This window comes from Podarcis vaucheri (genome assembly GCF_965113315.1).
Source record: "Podarcis vaucheri genome assembly, chromosome: 15".
NCBI classification, from domain to species: domain Eukaryota; kingdom Metazoa; phylum Chordata; class Lepidosauria; order Squamata; family Lacertidae; genus Podarcis; species Podarcis vaucheri.
The window spans coordinates 13,543,689-13,565,572 of record NC_138753.1 but is presented as its reverse complement, the minus strand read 5'-3'; the positions used below and the strand labels follow the sequence as shown (position 1 = coordinate 13,565,572).

The 21,884-nt window shown below is 44.3% G+C and overlaps 1 protein-coding gene across 1 annotated transcript in view; it reads left to right on the top strand.

Moving 5' to 3' along the window:
- P2RX1 (purinergic receptor P2X 1) overlaps positions 1–11,254 on the top strand; it is a 28,103-nt gene extending 16,849 nt beyond the window's left edge. The window contains exons 4-13 of the mRNA XM_082201492.1: positions 1,177–1,246; positions 1,916–2,012; positions 2,341–2,421; positions 3,712–3,853; positions 4,086–4,216; positions 4,673–4,763; positions 5,797–5,862; positions 7,518–7,619; positions 8,625–8,685; positions 11,087–11,254. Of these exons, the coding sequence (XP_082057618.1) occupies positions 1,177–1,246; positions 1,916–2,012; positions 2,341–2,421; positions 3,712–3,853; positions 4,086–4,216; positions 4,673–4,763; positions 5,797–5,862; positions 7,518–7,619; positions 8,625–8,681 (837 nt within the window). The 3' untranslated portion in view covers positions 8,682–8,685; positions 11,087–11,254. The remainder of the gene's footprint in view (positions 1–1,176; positions 1,247–1,915; positions 2,013–2,340; positions 2,422–3,711; positions 3,854–4,085; positions 4,217–4,672; positions 4,764–5,796; positions 5,863–7,517; positions 7,620–8,624; positions 8,686–11,086) is intronic.
- Positions 11,255–21,884: the final 10,630 nt, after the last annotated feature.

Here is a 21,884-nt window from a genome sequence, read left to right as displayed (position 1 = left end):
AAACATTCAAGAGGACACCCTGTCAACTGCCTTCTTATTTTACCACAAAAGCCCAAATTAAATACAGTGGTACCTCGGGTTACATACGCTTCAGGTTACATAAGCTTCAGGTTACAGACTCTGCTAACCCAGAAATATTACGTTGGGTTAAGAACTTTGCTTCAGGGTGAGAACAGAAATCGCTCAGCAGCAGCGGGAGGCCCCATTAGCTAAAGTGGTGCTTCAGGTTAAGAACAGTTTCAGGTTAAGAACAGACCTCCAGAACGAATTAAGTTCTTAACCCGAGGTACCACTGTAGAGAAGAGTTTCAAATGGGGGAAAGTTGGCAAAACTAACAGGCACGAGCAAAAGCTCTGCAAGTTCAAGGCTAGCAATGGACTGAAGAATAACAGATTCTGTCTCCCTCCCTCTGCAAAGCCCAGGAATTTAATGTAATCAGAGGTCACTGATATTGCAAAGCTTTCTGCGGCGAACGCAGATGATTCAGAAGGGAGTGTTCTTGCCCCAGTGGGAAGTAGCAGCAATTGTGCAAGAACAAGAGAGCCCCAAACCTGAAAAGAAACGAGCATAAATGTTAATAGGGGGGAGTTCCAAAAGGTCCCGACTAGGAAGGGTGAAAGGTCTGTAAAGTGGCCAGGATGAGGGATGTCGCAAGACGTTTGTACAAATTAATTGAAGTGCTTTAATGAAGTGCTTTCCTGGCAAACAACCAAGAAGCAGAGCACTAATCAGGGACAAAGCAAAACAAGTAACGGGATGAGAGTCCTTGTGCTATTTTCAGGGATGCATCAAGCTGATGCAGACAATGCCATCAAACTTTGTTTCTTGTCCTCCTTTCCATACCACACAAGGTCATCCGCCATCAGGAACCTGTCCCTCCACCAACACACACCATCTCCCAAGTCTTGCTGCTTCCATCCTGTAACCCCCAGTGAAGTGAGACTCACTTCCTCAGCAAACCTTCCAACCATGCTAGCCTGACTTGTGCTCCTCCATCACTAGTTTGACTCTTCCCATCCCAACAATCAGGGGTGGTCGGAGTTTTAGTCCAGCAACGTCTGGAGGGCCACAGAGTCCCCAGCAATGAAGTGCCTGATGTAAGAATGCAAAAGAGATGTGATGTAAATTTACATCCTGGTTGTTGAGTGACACACATTTTTTCTGCCCTTATCTCAGCATCCCGAAGCAGGGAAATGTGACCAAGACAGCGAATGCACTGCCGGAAAGTTCCTTCGTCAAGGCCAAGGTGAGAAGGAAACCATGCAGGCAATAAGCCCTTGTTGCGTTCACCCTGTGACTCATTAGATATCTTCCTATATATAAAAAAATGTAAGGCTGTCGTCGCACAGCCCGCATTGGAGGATTAGCATCACCATCCCGGATTTGCATGAAGTCAGGGCAGGACTGCAAAAGAGAGGGCAAAAAGCTTTTCTCTATCCACTCTCACCATGCCATGCATAATGTTATAAACTTCTGTGTTGACGGACTCCAACTCCCATCAGCCCCGGCTAGTGTGGCAATATGTCAGGGAGGAGGATGGGAGTTATAGTTCTTCAACCTCTGGAGACCCGCAAGTTCCCCATCCCTGGTCTAAAGCTTTCAAGGTGAAGTGCATAGATTAAATGCAGAAGTTCCCTTTCACAGGTTTACAAGCTGCTGGAGGAAATCATGGGTTAGAGCAGGCATAGGCAAACTTGGCCCTCCAGATGTGTTGGGAGTACAACTCCCATCATCCCTAGCTAACAGGACCAGTGGTCAGGATGATGGGAACTGTAGTCTCAAAACATCTGGAGGGCCGAGTTTGGCTATGCCTGGGTTAGAGTGTAGTAGAGCTTTATCCAAAGACTGCAAATACCTCATGCTGGTCTCTTAGGTGATCTTTTACTAACCGGGCTGTGTTTTCCATTTCCTGCAGGTATCATGACTGGGAAGTGTGTGAATTTTAGCCACACAGAGAAAACCTGCGAGATCTTTGGGTGGTGTCCGGTGGAGATCGATGACAAAGTTCCTAAGTAAGTCTCTGCTTTCTCATCCAAGCGACACTAGTCCTCATAAAATCAGAAGAATGTAGGATGTTGTCTCTTAGACCTTGGGTCCATCTAATCAATGATTGTCTATTCCTGGGATCCTCAACACAGCATGAACTGGGAGGGTTTTATGTGTGCATTTTTTATGTGTGTTTGTGTTTGTATATGGTTTTAATTGTTGCTAATGGCTCTGGGTTGTTTTTATTAATAGTGGCATATAATTTTGTAAACAGGTAAAGTGGAAGGGTATCCCCACCTCCTTTGGACACAGGCATTTTGACACATAGGCACTAATCCTTCTTTTGTCTTACAGCCCCCCTCTGCTTCTGGCGGCTGAAAACTTCACCTTGTTTATCAAGAACAGCATCACCTTCCCCAAATTCAAAGTTGCCAGGTAAGCCCGGGATCCATGAGATCGTGTGGGACAGTCCTCATGCTATACGGTAATGTTGTTGTTGGTTTGTTCTTATATTACCTGCCCCTCCACGGCGACTTATAAAATTAAAAACAGTTTAAAAGAAGTTAGAATCGTCTAAGGGTTTGTTATTCTGACTGGAGTGTAGTGGACATTCATAAGATTTTGGAATGCAGAAATATAGTAAATCATCGCCAAACCATCAATTATAGCACACAGGGGGAGGGGGGCACCTAAATTGTATAATTTGGCTTTTATAATTATAATTTGGCATTGTTATAATGTGGCTTTTATTGGATTATTGTGATGGAAAACTAATAAGAATTATTTTTTAAAAAGTTAGAACCATAAAAATAAAGTTGGTCCTAAAACCGTACAGCTCAAGCCGGGGCAAAGAGGTGCGTCTTCAGCATCCTCTGTGTTATGTTCTGAGTTGAATAGGATCCAAATTGCAGCAGTCTGATTGGTCCTAGAACAATAGGATTCAGAATGCAGCAGTCTGATTGGTCCTAGAACAATAGGATTCAGAATGCAGCAGTCTGATTGGTCCTAGAACAATAGGATCCAGAATGCAGCAGTCTGATTGGTCCTAGAACAATAAGATTCAGAATGCAGCAGTCTGATTGGTCCTAGAACAATAGGATTCAGAATGCAGCAGTCTGATTGGTCCTAGAACAATAGGATTCAGAATTCAGCAGTCTGGCTGGGCCACAGGAGCTACCCAATCCAACCTCGGGTGGAAGTGAATCTGCAACCTGATTGGCCTACAGGAGAATCCCAGAATTAGCCAATCACGTGGGGCCCATTGTGTAAATAATGTATATAAAGCAGACATTTGGGGGGAACTTCCATTCCTCCTCACCACTATGAGCTGAATAAAGAGCATGAAATCCACACTTGACTCTGAGTACCGTATTTTTCGCTCTATAACACGCACCCGACCATAACACGCATGTAGTTTTTAGAGGAGGAAAATCCGTAGGCATGCCACCCATAGGCATTTCCTCCATAACACGCACAGGCATTTCCCCTTACTTTTTAGGAGGAAAAAAGTGAGTGTTATGGTGCAAAAAATACGGTATATTTCACTCTGGAAGCTGTATAATGAAGCTGGACACAGGACTCCAGGTGGGGTCCTGTCTTGAACCTACCCTGCCTTTTCCGCTCACGGCATGATGCTCAAGGCAGCTGGCAGCCCAGTTAACAACCCTCATTTAGTGAGCCATCCGCAAACAGAGATGACCGGGTTTGTTTCTTCCTCTTCCGCAGACGTAACCTTGTGGAGCGAGTCACCAAGAGCTACCTCAGGAACTGCACCTACCACAAAGACAGGGACCCCCTGTGTCCTGTGTTTGAGCTGGGGTACGTGGTGGAGGAATCCGGGCAGAAGTTTTCCGTTCTCGCCCTTAAGGTGAGGACTTCCTCCTGGCCAGTCTGGGCAAGGGGAAATGGGTTGACTAGTAGGTGCTGAGTCAAAGTGGGTAGGGTGCTAAGCAGGCATGGATGGCTCCAACTCCTTCAGACGCAAACCAGTTTTGCAGGCCGTGCCGGATTTACTTATAAGCTAAACAAGCTATAGCTTAGGGCCCCACTCTCTTAGGCCCCCCAAAAAATTTAGGATGCCCTCTTGTTCCCCTGGGCAGGGGGGCGTCGTTGGCATCACCATCTCCTGGGACTGTGACCTCGACTGGCCTGTGAGGCACTGTGTGCCCGTTTACCGGTTCCATGGGCTTTACAATGACGACAACAACCTCTCTCCAGGGTTCAACTTCAGGTACGGTGGCCTTTTGGGGTTGTTCTGTCCCGTCCTTCCGTCTCTCTCCCCCCGCCCTTATTTATTTATTTATTCCATTTGTATCCCCACCTTTGCCTCCAAGGAGCTCAACGTGGCACGCTCAGCTCTTCTCCCTCTCCATTTTTTCCTCACAACAACTCTGTGAGGTAGTTCAGCCTGAGAGAGGCAAGGACTGGTCCTCAAGGTCACATCCGTGGCTCAGTGGGGGGATTTGAACCCGAGTCTCTCCCAGCTCCTAGTCCATCACTCTAACCAATATGCCACTCACCAATAAATGCCAGCTGCTGGCATCATACATGGGGAGAGCACTGCTGTGAGGGGGGTGGTCTGGGGAGAGCCTTGAGGGCCAGACAGAGAGAGAGACTCTGAGGATTCCAGTTCCAGGAACCCTTGTTCGTCTTCATGCATACAAATTGCCTCTTTTTGCTTTGAAAGGTACGCCAAATATTACAGAGAAAACGGAAGAGACCTAAGAACCCTGTACAAGGTGTTTGGCATCCGATTTGACATTCTGGTGAATGGGAAGGTAAGGCTCCCTTTGGCGTTTTCTCCTTGTGGCCTCGAATGTTGTGAGTGGAGCCTTTCTTCCAAGTAGGCTGGTAAACATCAGTCAAATGCAGCTGCGAGTAGGGTTGCCAGACCTCCTGAAATATCTAGGTTTGCCTGGCCCCCTCCAGGTGGCAAGGGTAATAATAATAATAATAATAATAATAATAATAATAATAATAACAATAATTTATTATTTATACCTGGCCCATCTGGCTGGGCTTCCCCAGCCACCCTGGGCGGCCCCCAACAAAATATTAAAATACAGTAATGCATCAAACATTAAAAGCTTCCCTAAACAGGGTTGCCTTCAGATGTCTTCTAAAAGTCTGGTAGTTGTTGTTCTCTTTGACATCTGGTGGGAGGACGTTCCACAGGGAAGGCGCCACTACCGAGAAGGCCCTCTGCCTGGTTCCCTGTAACTTGGCTTCTCGCAGCGAGGGAACCGCCAGAAGGCCCTCGGCGCTGGACCTCAGTGGCCGGGTAGAACGATGCTTGAATCTCCAGGTGGGTGAGAGCTCCTTCAATAATAATAAAAATATTGAGAAGAATGTGCATGCAGCTTGCTGGCTGCAAATTATAGCCTAGACTATCTGGGTTGGTGGGTTGCCTTCCTCTGCTCCCCTCTCCCAATTAACCTCCAGGCAGGAGTCCAGGCAGGATGATGGAAGCTGGGAGTTCAGCAACATCTGGAGGGATGAAGGTTCCTCACTACTCCTCTAACCACTATATCTCAGTGCCTCTCAGTCCCAGGTTGAAAGCTCAAGCAGAAGGTTTACCTGCATTGGGTGCAGATCACATACTCCGTATTGTGAAAATCCTATTGTTTTAGATGGAATTTATTCCCAAGCAAGATGCAAATCAGGGGGTGGGGCATTCCCAGGCCACACCCCTTCCTGCAGCTTTAATCACCCATAGTTGTGCAGAATTAACCAATCAAAGCTCACTTGCTTTCTTTGGTGCCCATTAAAGACAGTAACAGTTCTCCCCTTGCCATCTCTGTTCCTATCCAGGCAGGAAAATTTGACATTATTCCAACGATGACAACCATAGGCTCCGGGATTGGCATCTTTGGAGTGGTAAGTGTTGTTATGAAGAACCCCGGAGGAGTCTGGCTGCTAGATCAGGCCCTAGAGGGTCTGTCTAGTCTCACTGTGGCCAACCAGATGGCTGTGGCAAACTCTGAAGCAGGACCCAGGTGCAAGAGCACTCTCCTCACTTGTAATGCCCAGCCACTGCAATTCAGAATCAACAACAGCACCTCCAACAGCAGACAGAACACAGCCACCATGGCTAGTAGCCACTGACGGTCCTTTTCTCCATTAATCTAATTCTCTTGTAGAGCCATCCAAGTTGGTCGCCATCTCTGCCTCATGTGACAGGGAGTTCCCCAGTTTCACTATGTGTTGTGTAAGGAAGTACAGTGGTACCTCGGGTTACAGGATGCTTCAGGTTACAGACTCCGCTAACCCAGAAATAGTACCTCGGGTTAAGAACTTTACCTCAGGATGGGACTAGAAATCGTGCAGCGGCAGCAGGAGGCCCCATTAGCTAAAGTGGTGCTTCAGGTTAAGAACAGTTTCAGGTTAAGAACGAATTAAGCTCTATTCTGGCTATGAAACAGGTGAAACTCCAAAAGAATCTGCAGGCATTTACAACCTCGAGGGTTGTTGTCACTTAATGCATCAACATAAAGAGAGGACAGAAGAAGACACAGATTTGCCAGAGATCTGCATGCCAAATTATTGGCATAGAAGCCAATTTGGATTCAGTGGCTATAGTTTAAATGCAACATGCAACCCATCTCGCCATTGTTGGTAAGACTGTGACCAGGTGGTCTGTGTGGTTTTCTCACACCATCCATTTAAAATACTCTGGTGCCACTTCTGATGGTCATGGCATCCTGGAGTTACGGGTGCTGAGAGTTGTTAGGAGACCCCATGTTCCCCTCACAAAGATCCCTGGAAAGAGGGACTGATGGTTCAACCACTTTGGGAACTGAAGCTCTGTGAGGGGCATAGGAGCACCCTTAACAAACTACAGTTCCCAGAAGTCTTTGGGAGATGTCATCAAGCCTCTGCTTAAAAACCTCCAACAAAGGAGAGTCCACCAGCTTCTAAGGGAGTCCATTATACCCTCCAAAGTCTCTCCAATGAAAATAGGGACATCCTAATAATAATAATAATAATAATAATAATAATAATAATAATAATAATAATAATAATTTATTTGTACCCCGCCCATCTGGCTGGGTTTCCCCAGCCACTCTGGGTGGCTTCCACAAAGACAAAAAATACACTAAGGAAAAGCGGGATATTCTGGGATCAAATCAGAAACCTGCACAGCTTCTGTGAATCCCGTAATGTCCCTGTAAAAGAGGAACACTTGAAGGGTCTGGTCCATTCCACTGTTGAACAGCTTTTAAGGAAGTTATTCCCAATGTTAGTCGGAGTCCATGTGCTGATTTTTTTCTACCCGTGTGAGTACACTGACATTCACCGCCCTTTCAGAGATTTAGCTTCCAGAGACTCAATTTTTCTGTGAAAGATTATAATGGGAGACAAAACTAGCTTTAGAAGGAGCACATGGCAGGAAACAGAGACTTCATTACCTTGTAAATAAGGAAAGTGAGAGTGTCTGTGGGAATGGCAGGAGGGCATCGTCACTCAGGTCCATCTGTAGCCACCCAAAGCACATGTCAACAACACTGGAAGTCCTGTATTGTCTTCTGCAGGCCTCTGTACTTTGTGATCTCCTTCTGCTCAACTTCCTATCCAACCGGGACTACTACAAGCAGAAGAAGTTCAAGTATGCAGAACAGGATTCCATCAAACCTGTGAGTAGGCATCACGTTCTTCCTCCTCTCCAGAAGGGCCGCAACACGCCATAAATCTGGGCCGCGTCTGCTGCTTGCCGTGGTTAACGGTTTGGGCTTGGAAGAGGGTGGTTTAGATTCCAATCCTTTTTTGGCCGTAATGCTCAAGAAGCAACAGCAGCCATGTCACAATCTGTTGACCCAAGGCCGGCTCTACTGTTAGGTGGCATGTGGTGGCAGCCTTAGTTGCTGAGGGGTGGCAGCGAGATGTTGGAAGGCAGAATTGGGGGCTTCAAGTTATGCCCTACACTCGCTTTAGCTGCCCTCGGGTGTGGTGTGGGCGTCTACCTCAACACCAGTGCTTACGTAAGATTCGAGTGCAAGACCAGTCGGCTTCTGTAGCCGGAATGAGGAAGGCGCATCACCTTGTCCTTTGTCTCAGGCGGCAAAATGTTTTCAGCCAGCTCTGACTTGGGTCACATGCATTTAAAGCATTGCAATACCACTTTAGACAGTCAGGGCTTCCCCCAAAGCATTCTGGGAGCTGTAGTTTTTTTAAAGGGTGTGATATTTGTTAGAAGACCCCATTCCCCTCACAGAGATATAATTCCCAGAGTTCCCTGGGAAGAGGGGTTGACTGTTAAAACACTCTGAGAATTGAAGTTCTGGGAGGAGAATAGGAGGCTCCTAACAACTCTCAGCACCCTTTAAAACTCCCAGAATTCTTTGGGGGGAAGCCATGACTGCTTCAAGGGGCATCATAGTGCTTTAAACAGATAGTGTGAATGTGGCTCATCATGACAGGGTGAGTTTATTTATTTATTTTCCTTCAATTCAAAGAGCTAGGGAGCCTGTAGCCATTCATATAATGTTCTTTCTTTCCTTCCACCCCTCAATATTTTTTGAGGGGGGAAGGCTTTCATTTTGCTCCCGGTGAAAAAGAGGAAATTTTGGGGATGTGATGCCGGGATGAACCAACATGTCTCTCATTTTATTTATTTTATTTTGGCGTGGGGAAAATCTTAGGAAAAAGAAGATGCCGTCATGTGCGACTTACACGGGAAGGAAAAGGCTGTTCAATGAAATTGTAAGTGGCTATGAAAAACAGTATAAAATGAGGTGGTGACTGAGTGCGCAAGCCTATGCATGTCTGCTTGGCAGTAAATCCCACTGAATTCAACAGGACTTAGTCCAAATTAAGCTTCTTCTGTCCTCATCTAAACATCCTGTTCAATCATTTTGTCCCAAATGCAAAAACCTCACCCATCAAGCATGTGGTCACATGACGTCCATTTCACAGATAAAACCAACATCGAACAATAAACCATCACAATCATCATAAATTGTCACATTAACTTATAAGGCCCTGAACAACTTAGGACCCAAGTATTTTACCTTGGGAAAATCATAGAATTGTAGAGTTGGACCAGACCAGGAGCATCATCTAGTCCTGCCCCCTGCCAATCATATTTATTTATTTATTTCCTAAAATTGGTACACCACGGCTGTTTTTTTTTAAAAACAAAAACCACCAGAGCATAAAAAGCAAAGAAGAATGAAATTATCAGTTTAAAAAATGTTAAAAACAAGGATTTAAAACATCAAAAAAGGTAGAATCAACAATAAACTAAAAACAGGCTAAAATGTGCATCAACATTCTACATATCTAGTAGGCTTATCTAAATAAAAATGTTTTCAGCGGGTGCTGGAAAGAGTACAGTGAAAGCACCTGCCGATTTCCACAGGCAGGGAGTTCCAACGTGTAGGTGCAGCCACACTAAAAGATGGATTTCTTACGCAATGAGTATTGTGTGGCACCTGTAACAGTGCCAGTTCTGCATGTTGAAGCAGTCAAGTGGACATAGATGGGAGGGGGGTGAGGCAATCTCCCAAGGAAACTGGTCCCAAGTTGCTAAGGGCTTTATATACTAATAGTAACAACACCTTGAACTCAGCCAGGTAGGAAATCAGCAACCAGTGCAGAGCTCTGAGCACAGGTGTGTTACATGCTGGCAAGGCCTCACTCCTGCTAGCAATCGTGCTGCAATATTCCACACTCACTGCAGGTTCTGGATCAAGTGCATGAGAAGCCCCTATTCAAGGGCATTCAAGGTTGGTATTTTTCTTGGTTCCCCTCCCCTCCCCGGGGGCAGAGGAAGGGCGGTGCGGTGGGGGGGCAGGCCACCTCGGGTGTCACCACAGAAGCAAAAAAAAACTTGTTTTGATGAATTGGAAGAGCCACAAAAAGATTCCATTGAGCACATGGATTGATAATATGGACAGATTAGCTACATACGAACAAATTGCATGTCGACGCAAATGAAGAATGGATAAATATGAAGAAATCTGGAAGGAATATTTAAGCGATAAGGCGGATAGTGGTGGGAAGTAGGGGGAGGAGAGAGAGGTGGGAAAATATTGTTTAAAAGGGTGTTGTTGTTTAGTCGTTTAGCCGTGTCTGACTCTTCGTGACCCCATGGACCAGAGCACGCCAGGCTCTCCTGTCTTCGCTGCCTCCCGCAGTTTGGTCAAACTCATGATGATAGCTTCGAGAACTCTGTCCAACCATCTCGTCCTCTGTCGTCCCCTTCTCCTTCTGCCCTCCATCTTTCCCAACGTCAGGGTCTTTTCCAGGGAGTCTTCTCTTCTCATGAGGTGGCCAAAGTATTGGAGTCTCAGCTTCAGGATCTGTCCTTCCAGTGAACACTCAGGGCTGATTTCCTTAAGAATGGATAGGTTTGATCTTCTTGCAGTCCAAGGGTGTAGTCATAGGTATATCAGTGTATTCAAATCTGAATTGTCAAATCGTGTTACAGTGGTAGCTCGGGTTACATACGCTTCAGGTTACATACGTTTCAGGTTACAAACTCCGCTAACCCAGAAATAGTGCTTCAGGTTAAGAACTTTGCTTCAGGATGAGAACAGAAATCATGCTCCGGTGGTGCGGCAGCAGCGGGAGGCCCCATTAGCTAAAGTGGTGCTTCAGGTTAAGAATAGTTTCAGGTTAAGAACGGACCTCCAGAACGAATTAACTACTTAACCCGAGGTACCGCTGTATTAGTGTTATTATGGTTTTTGTTGTATGTGTCTTTTGCGATTGTTGTTTGTATTGAAAAAATTATTAAATATTTTTTTTAAAAAAAATAACCACCACTGAGGGGGGATGACAAAATGTCGAGCGGCACTCACCGCAGGGCCTGCAGCGCGCCTGAGCCACGCGTCTCTCCTGGGAGTGACACAGTGGCTTGGGCGCCCGTAGGCTCTGTGCTGCCCCGAACGGTCTGCCTGCCACCTCTCTCTCAGTTGTAGGGCGGCTGAGTGGGAGGAGTCAGGCAGACTCCTCAGAGGTCCTGCGGAGTGTCCTGCCCTGGCTCACTGCGCCCCACGGGAAGCTGGCCCTGACCACGCGTCGCCCCAGGTGCCTGATCGGCTTGCTCCGCCGCTGCCCCCCTTTCTTCCTCATATATTTACTTCTTAACTTCTTCCAGGATCCACTCACCAAGCACATGCCCCGCCTCCTCTTCCTTCTCCTCGAATATGTGGCTGTCGACCTGAGAGATTTATCCACCTACCCCTTCCTGCTGAACCCCGGAAGCACGGGACTCGCCTCCCTTCTACGGCTCGGAGAGGCTGTTTTATAGACTCCCCCAATATTCTCAGTGTCACTTGAGGTGGACACTGGAACGCTATAAAAAAAGACAAGATGCAAGCTGTCTGGGGAGGATTTGAGACAGCCTCTGGGACTCTCGACTAGGGATGGTGCAGAAGCCGAGGACATATGTCGAAGAGAGAAGGAAAAGCAGCAATGGTCCTTCTTGGAGTTACACTATAGATGCAGCCAAATTGCACGTAGTTTCTTTTGGAAGTTAGGGAACCAGTAATGTCAAACTAGCCTAGGGATGTGGGGTCGATTCCACTTGCAATTAAAGATGAACTTTCCTAGTAGCAATGAAACAAGATGCAGACTTAAAACACAGCCGTCCTTTGAAATTCACAATCTTGTGATGCAATTCTCTCATTCTCATTTTCCCCCATCTTAGGTTCAGTTGTCCACATTTCCACATCAGTTTGCAATTATATATCTTTTAAGAAGTCCTTGTGAAAATCCACCAGCATTTTAGTGCAAATTCTCATGTACACATTTTTGCTTTTTAAAAAAAATATTTTCATGGTTTTTCTTTGATGTATAGCAAAATATAACTAGTCAACTAAATTTAATTGTAACACACACACACACATCCAGTCTTGCTAGCTACTGGGTAAGTATTCAATCCTTAATAATATTCATGTCTTTTTTTAGTTTTTCTACAAAATTTCTCCTGCATCACACATTTTTGCATGCAAAGCATATTTTGCCAAACACGGTGCATTTTGGGTTTGCTATTTTCACCAGCATATGCGTTTCTATGAAAACTTTACCTGTGTACAATTCTTTGCACACACTGCTTGACCGAAAGAACAGATTTGCAAAATTCAGAGAAGTGCGAATTTTGAAGGACGGCTGTGTCTCTTGGTTCACAAAGAGTGAATTGCGTAGATTCACGTTTACGTGTGAACCGAACCAAATTTCTCCTCCATTCCTACAAAGCTGATAAGAAGGACTTGACCTGGGCTGGCCTTATGCTGACCCTCTGCAGCAGAGAAATGTGTGGTTCTTTGGCAATGCCCAAAGTCCGTAGAGATGGTGGTTCTATGTGAGCACCTCATCTTTGCCAATGGCATCAAACACTCCCAAGGCTGCCAGCGACTCTGAATGGGCCCCTTACTTAATGGCACAGCTCAGTGGTTTACACACACACACACACACACACACACACACACACACCACTGCCATGCTTTTCAGTCAACAGCTGTTCCTGCTGCATGAATCCCAAGGAAGGTGGGTTGCAGAGGCCTGTTTTGAAATAATATATTTTTTATTTTTAAAAAAAGAGAAAGAGAAATAAAGACCTTTAGTTTTGGTACTACCTCAATTTTCTTTGCTCCGTGATTACCCTTGTGTGCATATTGCTGTGCAGCTGGCAGTAATGATGATTCCTGATTATTTATTGAATTTACATCTTGCTCTTCCTACCCGAGGAGCCCAGGGCGGCAAGCAGGTGTACCTTTAAAACAAAAGCATTTCAAAATGGATTTTAAAGGTTGAAACATTCCTTAGTCCAATGATCATCAAAGTGCTTGCAATGGTATTCTTCAGACTTCAACTTCATTCTGGTTGCTCCTTTCTGAACCTTCTCCAGCTATCCTTTTTGAGAGGAGATAATAATAATAATAATAATAATAATAATAATAATAATAATAAATAATTTGTTTATACCCTGCCCATCTGGCTGGGTTTCCCCAGCCACTCTGGGCGGCTTTCAACAGAATATTAAAATACCGTAGTCTTTTAAACATTAAAAGCTTCCCTAAACAGGGCTGCCTTCAGATGTCTTCTAAAAGTCTGGTACAGTAGTTGTTTATCTCTTTGACATCTGGTGGGAGGGCGTTCCACAGGGTGGGAGCCACTACCGAGAAGGCCCTCTGCCTGGTTCCCTGTAACTTGGCTTCTCACAGCGAGGGAATTGCCAGAAGGCCCTCAGCGCTGGACCTCAGTGTCCAGGCAGAACGATGGAGGTGGAGATGCTCCTTCAGGTATACTGGGCCAAGGCCGTTTAGGGCTTTAAAGGTCAGCACCAACACTTTGAATTGTGCTCGGAAACGTACTGGGAACCAGTGTAGGTCTTTCAAGACCAGTGTTATGTAGTCTCAGTGTTATGTGGTGATGAGAGCTGCACCATAGATTTGGATAACGGTGTTAGGATATTTCTTTAAACAATTTTTTTTCAGCAGTTGCTCATGGGCCTGAGACCCTCTAAGTGTCCCTGTTTTCCAGTGACAGTCTCATAATTATGGAAGCTGTCCTGGTTTCTGATTTGATCCTGGAATGTCCTGCTTTGCCTTAGGACATCTCTATTTTCACTGGAGAAATGTTGGAGGGTGTGGAATAGGACGTCCCTATTTTCACTGGAGAGATGTTGGAGGGGATGTCTCTGTTTTCATCGGAGAAATGTTAGAAGGTATGGGGCCTTGGTTTCCAGACCTCTCACTATCCAGTGCCAGAGTTTACAATCTCCTACCTGAGTGATAGATTTTTGCCTCAGAACATGGGAGGCCTGCAGTGTAGCTAGCCTTTAATTTCTCAGGGACAAGAAGGCCGCTAACATCAAATGATGTGGCTCTACATCAGAGTGTTGCTTTGACAAATAAGAGTGGATATGGTTCCCCTTATTTGTAGCCCCTTTTACCACAATATATTTCTTTTGCCTGTTAATGAAACGGGATAGATCAGAAAGGCCAGAAGTAACAAAGTCAGGATAGCTAAAAGCCCATACAAATATAATTCATTCATTCATTCCTTTCACTTAGTCCCAATTGCAGTATTAAAGCAGGCAGGCAGTTACTGCCCATTCAAAATGAAAAGACATTTTATTATAATCTGCAGCTTCTGTAGCTCCCCCCCCCCGGCTGCCCTCTAGGCTCCTGGCTCTGCTTATTATCTCCTTCAGGAATGCAATGCAAGGCAAGGTTATTAAGATGATGTTTTCTCCCGCATAGACTCCGAGATAATGCCACCAAGGGGATAGTATCCTTGAAAATAGAACACAGTTACTGTAGTAAAAAAAAATTGCTTCACCAAACACTAATTACAAAACAGCTTTCCTCTGCCTCTGTTTGGAGACTTCAGATCTCTCTGAAATAACAAAGAGGCGGGTGAACATCTGGGCCATGCCACACCTGTTTTCTCTCCTCAAGAACATTTGTTGATGTCCTCCTTAAAATCTGGTTCCCAGAGCTGGACACAACTCTGGATGTGGCCTGATCAGCAAAAAACAGAGCATAACTACAGTCCTCTTCAGGGGCAGAAGCACTTCGGTCCTTGGCATCTGCAGGGAGAGAACCCAAACTCAACTCCTGGAGAACGACAGCCGGGCTGTGTAGGAAATACTGAGCTGGGTGGAACACAGTAAGGCAGTACCCTCTGTTCATGGAAGCTATGAGGGCACCCCGTTCCGCTGCCTCCATCACTCTCCATGAGTTGGAGGAGGAGGAGGAGGAGGAGGAGGAGGAGAAGAAGAAGAAGAAGAAGAAGAAGAAGAAGAAGAAGAAGTCGTCTCAAGGGAGGGCTGACTGGCGCTGTGGGTTAAACCACAGAGCCTAGGACTTGCTGATCAGAAGGTCGGTGGTTCGAATCCCCACGACAGGGTGAGCTCCCGTTGCTCGGTCCCTGCTCCTGCCACCTAGCAGTTTGAAAGCACGTCAAAGTGCAAGTAGATAAATAGGTATCGCTCCGGCGGGAAGGTAAACGGTGTTTCCGTGCGCTGCTCTGGTTCGCCAGAAGCGGCTTAGTCATGCTGGCCACATTACCCAGAAGCTGTATGCTGGCTCCCTTGGCCAATAAAGCGAGATGAGCGCCACAACCCCAGAGTTGGTCACGACTGGACCTAATGGTCAGGGGTCCCTTTACCTTTAACTTTAAGGAGTCTCAAAGTGGCTAACATTCTCCTTTCCCTTTCTCCCCCACAACAAACACTCTGTGAGGTGAGTGGGGCTGAGAGACTTCAAAGAAGTGTGACTGGCCCAAGGTCACCCAGCAGCTGCATGTGGAGGAGCGGAGACGTGAACCCGGTTCACCAGATTATGAGTCTATCGCTCTTAACCACTACACCACACTGGCACCACACCACAGAAGGACCACTACACTACACCACAGAAGGACAGACAGGCATCTGAAGGCGGGAGCTTCCTAGGAAGGGATCAGGAGAAGGACGCAACAGCCACGCGCCCTTCAATCCCAGCCCCGCGAGGACAAGGCTGGGATCAAAGAGTGCATGGCGTCATTCTCACACTGCCCTCCCTGGTCCGCTTTGCAATCCCAGCCTCGCAAAGTGGCACAGGGCTGGCTCAGGGAGGGCGGCACAAGCAGCCCTGCTGCCCCCACCGAAAAATTCACCCGGGGCAATCGCCCCAGCAACCGCCTACACGCTACGCCCCTGACGCCTCTCTTGTTAAAGGAACGCTGGAGAGCATATCTGGATAGACGGGAAAAGATATCTCGGGTTAAAGGACATGGGATCACAAGTCACTATAGTCCACCCGGAGATAATCAGGGCTGAAGCCATGATTCCAGGAAAATTAATAAAATTAAAAGGCATTTCGAAACAAGCAGAGATCCTAAAGGTGGCGGAAATAGGTGTCAGGTTCAAAAACTGGGCAGGGAGACGACTTCCGGTTGGTGCCAGCGCTTAATGGCGGTCCTACCTCCGAGCTCCGGAGAAGGACTGCTCCGCAAGTTTGGGTCTTACCCGCTACGGCGAGCGGGGGACCCCTAAAATCTCAGGCGCTGAAGCCTGAGAACAAGGAGATTCGGTGGGCACCTTTGCGCCCCCCGGTACTGCGAAAGAGCCTTTTTAAAGGCTACGGAGCGGCATCGGGAGTGAGCGCGGTGCTGAGAGTCGTCACCCAGCCTGCGGAGTGAAGCCGCGTCGCCATAAGCGGAGAGCGCCGATTCCTTCCTGAAAGAAAATTTGGACTGAATTCCCGTGAGTAGGAATTGAAAACAATTGGGACCCTTCAAATTTTGAAAATCGGACTAAAAGCGGGGAGGTTAAATCAAGGAAGTCTCCCTCCCCCCGACTGCATGAAAGTGAAAGCAACGGAACTCTAAATCTGCATCCGTTGAAACTTGCTTTTATATAACTAAACCGGACACTCAGACCTTAGATCTCCCCTCTAGCTAGCAGGGCAGAGGGGAGGTGAAAGAGACTTTAGTAACTGCACGACCTATTTACAGTAAAAATCCTCTGCTGTCTTAGCTAACAAAAGTATGAAACGGTCTGCCTTTTAGGACAATAGGACACTGAACTGACTTTCTCCTGTAAAAGTGATACTGCGATACAAAGTTTATACAGTGCCTGGCTACAGTACATCACAAGATGAAACAGTATATATTGGGAAACTGTGACAATTTGTAGCTACAAGCCTCCAGTTATACTTGCTTTAACTGTGTTAAAAAACTTTTCTTTTTACATCCTTGGATATTCTCCTTTGTCTTTGTACTTGGACATTTTATTTTTGGCCATTTTGATTTGCTCCCTCTAGAGGGTAAAGTAGAACTTGGCACAGCTTGGGACAGTGGAATTTTCCAACGGGGAATACCTCCCGTGGGAAACGACCTTGACATGAGTGGCTCACAAGAAGAGATAGTTACAAGAGCCAAGACCAAGCAACAACAACAACAACAGCTGCAGCAACAGACAAAGAAAAGAGGCTCAATTTCAGGCGTAACTACTGGATCTGCAGGAACAACAGGACAAGAAAAAGGGACGGCTGTCTCTATGGATGCCGTGACAGAAGCCCTGCTTAAAATAAATCAATCTTTGGAGTCTCTGACAAAACAGACTTCAGAAAATACACAAAAATTAACAGAAATATCAGTAAGACTAAACCAGAATACAGAATCAATAAATAAATTGGTGGAAGAAAATGCTACTACGCGTAAAATTGCTGAAGATGCCAAAGTTACTGCTGAAGGGACACAAGAGAAATTAGAGCCGATCGCTAAGAAGGTTTATGAACACGACGCAACTTTGGCCTTGTGGGAGTTACAGAGAAAAGAGAGAAACTTAAAATTAAGACTGATTCCAGAGAATGAAGGAGACAATCTCGCGGAATATCTGACACGGGAGTTTGTTGACTGCTGGGATCTTGAAGAAGACGAATTCAAAATTACAACAGCTTTCAGACTGGGCAAAAAGCAGGAAAGAAAGACCCCGAGAGATTGCCTGATTACATTTAGATCCAAGGACGAAAGAGACAAAATATTAGGACTACACTTTGAAAAGGCCTTGCAAATTGGAAATTCAGCTATACAGATTTTCAAAGATATTCCAAAATATATCCTGGATTTAAGAAACTTCTACAAGGATTTGGCTCTTCTGCTGAAGAAAAACTCTATTCGTTTTAGGTGGGAATTTCCACAAGGACTGTCATTTGATTACAGGGGAAAGAAGGTGAAGATAAAGACTATTCAAGACAAGGACAAATTTTTGGCAAGAAATCAGGAGGATCTACAGAAGGGGACAGTGGACGTACTTGCAGAACAGAGGAGAGTACTAGACATTTTGAATCTTTCGTTTGGACAAAAACCACCACCATCAGAAGAAGAGCAACAACTTGGAGCTGTTGGAGGAGCTTCAGAAAAATAATAAGATGGCTCTGCAATTCCTTAGTTGGAATTGTAATGGACTTAATGGGCCTCTGAAGAGAAGACAAGTGTTTCATATTTTGAACAGAGAACAACTGGACTTGATATGTCTACAAGAAACTCACATAACTAGAGCCCATAGAAGACTACTTATAAATAAAAGACTAGAACAAGAATTTATTGCATCAGATAAAGTTAAGAAAAGAGGAGTTGTAATATATGTGAAAGAGAAATGGGCCCCAAAAATGATATTTAAAGATGAACAAGGGAGATATCTGGCAGTGGAGATACAAGTACAAGGAGAAAAACTTTTAGTTGTGGGAATCTATGCACCAAATGAAGGTAAATCTGATTTCTTTAAGAGACTTCATGAAACTCTGATGGACTATCTGGATTACAATATGATAATCATGGGAGACATGAATGGTGTGGTCTCCACTAACATGGACAAGGCACAAAGACTAACAGTTAGCAAGGAAGGGAGACTTCCTAAGACTTTTTTCGAAATGACGGAAAACATGGATTTGATAGATATATGGAGAACAAGGAACCCTCTGGAGAGAGAGGGAACCTTTTTCTCTCAAGCAATGATGACCTGGACCAGAATCGATCAAATTTGGATTACTAGTGGTATGGCCCCAAAGGTTAAGAAGGTGGAAATCTGCCCAAAAACTTGCTCCGACCATAATGCCGTGAGGATGGAGATGAAACTTACAACAACTGGTCAATTCAGATGGAGAATGAATGACACCCTCTTTCGAGATAAGGAGATCCTTATGAAGGCCCAAAAAACCCTAAAAGACTATTTTGAAATAAATTTGAGGACCGACGTGGAAAAGAGTGATCTGGGACGCAAGTAAAGCAGTGATGAGAGGTTTCTTGATTCAACAAAATTCAATAAAGAGAAAAAAACAAAATGAGAAAAAAGAAAAGATTTTGGAAAAGATAAAGGAAGGAGAGAAAAAATTAAGAACAAAACCAAAGTCCCAGGAGATCCTAAGAGAGATCAAGTTATATCAAACACAATATATGGAATTGATGAACCAAGAGATTGAATGGAAGATAAAACAAATGAAACAAAAGACATTTGAATCAGCAAATAAATGTGGCAAACTTCTGGCATGGCAATTGAAGAAAAGGCAGAAATTGAATACGGTTACAAGCCTAGAAGTGGATGGAAGGAATATATCTAAACCTAATGAAATTAGAAACTGTTTTTTGAGTTATTTTAAAAAGCTATATACTCAAGGTTCGCAAAATGAAGAAGATATAGACAAATTCCTTGATAAATATGGATTACAAAAAATCTCTCATCAAAATAAGATGGATCTGAACCAGAGAATATCAGAACAAGAGATAGAGGCTGCCATTCAGAACATGCAACTGGGCAAATCTCCAGGACCAGATGGACTGACTTCTAGATATTACAAATCGTTGAAGGAATGGTTGACTCAACCATTAAAAGAAGTTTGTAATGAGATCCTTGAGGGAAAGAAGGCACCTGAATCGTGGAAAGAAGCATATATTTCACTCATACCAAAGACAGAGACTGAAAAGACTCAATTGAAGAACTACCGCCCAATATCACTACTTAATGTGGATTATAAAATTTTTGCAGACATTTTGGCAAAAAGATTTAAAAGAGTGTTGATGGAAAGGATTCATAAGAACCAAGCAGGCTTTCTCCTTAAAAGACACCTGGCAGACAATGTAAGGAACGTAATAGACATTTTGGAAAAGCTAGAGGTGAATATAAACACTAAAGCAGTATTGATTTTTGTGGACGCGGAGAAAGCCTTTGATAATATTTCTTGGAGCTTTATGATGAAGAACCTTCATGGGATGGGGGTAGGCCAAGGTTTTGAGAATGGTATGGCTGCAGTATATTCTGAACAAAAGGCTAAATTGATTGTAAACAACGTAGTAACTGAGGAGCTTAAGATAGAAAAAGGAACACGACAGGGGTGCCCAATTTCCCCGTTACTTTTTATTTCAGTTCTGGAGGTGTTGCTGAATATGATAAGGAATGACCAGCAGGTTAAAGGAGTGCAGGTCGGAGCTAAACATTACAAGTTAAGAGCGTTTGCAGATGACTTAGTATTGACTTTACAAGAGCCAATCACTAGTACGAAAAAGGTTCTAGAAATAATACAACAGTTTGGCCAGGTGGCTGGATTTAAGTTGAATAAACAAAAAACCAAAGTTTTAGGAAAAAACTTAACAGATATGGAAAAGGAGAAATTCCAAGAAGAGACAGGGCTGACAGTGGTTAAGAAGGTCAAATACCTAGGGGTTTATTTGACATCTAAAAATGTGAATTTGTATAAGGACAATTATGAAAAATGTTGGTCAGAAATCAAAAAAGATCTAGAAATATGGTCAAATTTGAAATTGTCAATGTTAGGCCGAATTGCGGTGATTAAAATGAATGTATTGCCTAGAATGCTATTTTTGTTTCAGACCTTGCAGATTCTTGACAAGATGGAATGTTTCAAGAGGTGGCAGAAAGATATTTCGAAATTTGTCTGGCAGGGCAAAAAGCCCAGAATTAAATTTAAAATATTGACAGATGCAAAAGAAAGAGGGGGTTTTGCCCTGCCGGACTTAAAATTGTACTATGAGGCAGCAGCTTTTTGCTGGCTGAAAGAATGGATGCTCCTCGAGAATACGGACATTTTGGATCTGGAGGGTTTTAACAATGCTTTTGGTTGGCATGCATATTTATGGTATGACAAAGCTAATAGTGCTTTTAAAAATCATATTGTTAGGAAAGCACTATATAATGTTTGGACAAGATATAAAGATCTGTTGGAAAACAAAACCCCTAGATGGGTGTCACCAGTGGAGGCTAAAGCAGTGAAGAAACTCAATATGGAGGTCGGATGGCCGAAGTATTGGGAAATTTTGGAACAGGATGGAGATAAGCTTAAACTACAAAGCCAGGAGAAATTGAAACATAAAGTACAAAATTGGTTTCAATACCGTCAAATAATGGAGTTTTTTAAACAGGATAGGAAAATTGGCTTCCAGGTGGAAAAATCAAAACTAGAAACTGAGTTATTAGAACCCAATACTAAGATTTTATCTAGAATGTATAACTTGTTGCTGAAATGGAATACACAGGACGAAACAGTCAAATCGGTTATGATCAAGTGGGCACAGGATGTTGGGCATAATATAATGTCAGCTGACTGGGAATGGTTATGGAACACCGGTATTAAATTCACGGCATGTAATGCCCTAAAGGAAAATATTATGAAAATGGTTTATAGGTGGTACATGACCCCAGTCAAGCTGGCAAAAATTTACCATTTGCCCGATAATAAATGTTGGAAATGTAGAGAGACTGAAGGTACCTTCTATCACCTCTGGTGGACGTGCCCGAAGATTAAGGCTTTCTGGGAAATGATCTATAATGAAATGAAAAAGGTACTTAAATGTACTTTTCCTAAAAAGCCAGAGGCCTTTCTCTTGGGCATTGTCGGCCAATTGGTGTCCAAAGGGGATAGAACCTTTTTTATGTATGCTACAACAGCAGCAAGAATACTCATCGCGAAGTATTGGAAGACACAAGATCTACCCACTTTGGAAGAATGGCAGATGAAAGTGATGGACTATATGACATTGGCTGAGATGACAGGCAGAATCCGCGACCAACGAAAGGAGACGGTGGAAGAAGAATGGAGAAAATTTAAAAGTTACCTTAAGGACCATTATAAACTCAATGAATGTTAAAGTGTTGTGGTTTTCAGAGACAAAGGGATACAGTGGTATAAGGTCAGAATATAGAGAAGACTAAGATGACAGAGGTTGGAAGTAACAATTGGGAGTTGCTAAAAATTATGGACATTGGGATGCAGAAAGGGGGGGGGGAGGGGAAGTCCAAGAAAAGAGGTTTATGAAAATATGGTATGAAACTATACGTGTATGTTTGTCTCTTTAAGTGTTTGTTTGTTATTTAAAAACTTTGTAAAACCAATAAAAATTTTATAAAAAAAAAAAACAAAAACTGGGCAGGGAAGTGGCAGGTAGCCCTTTTG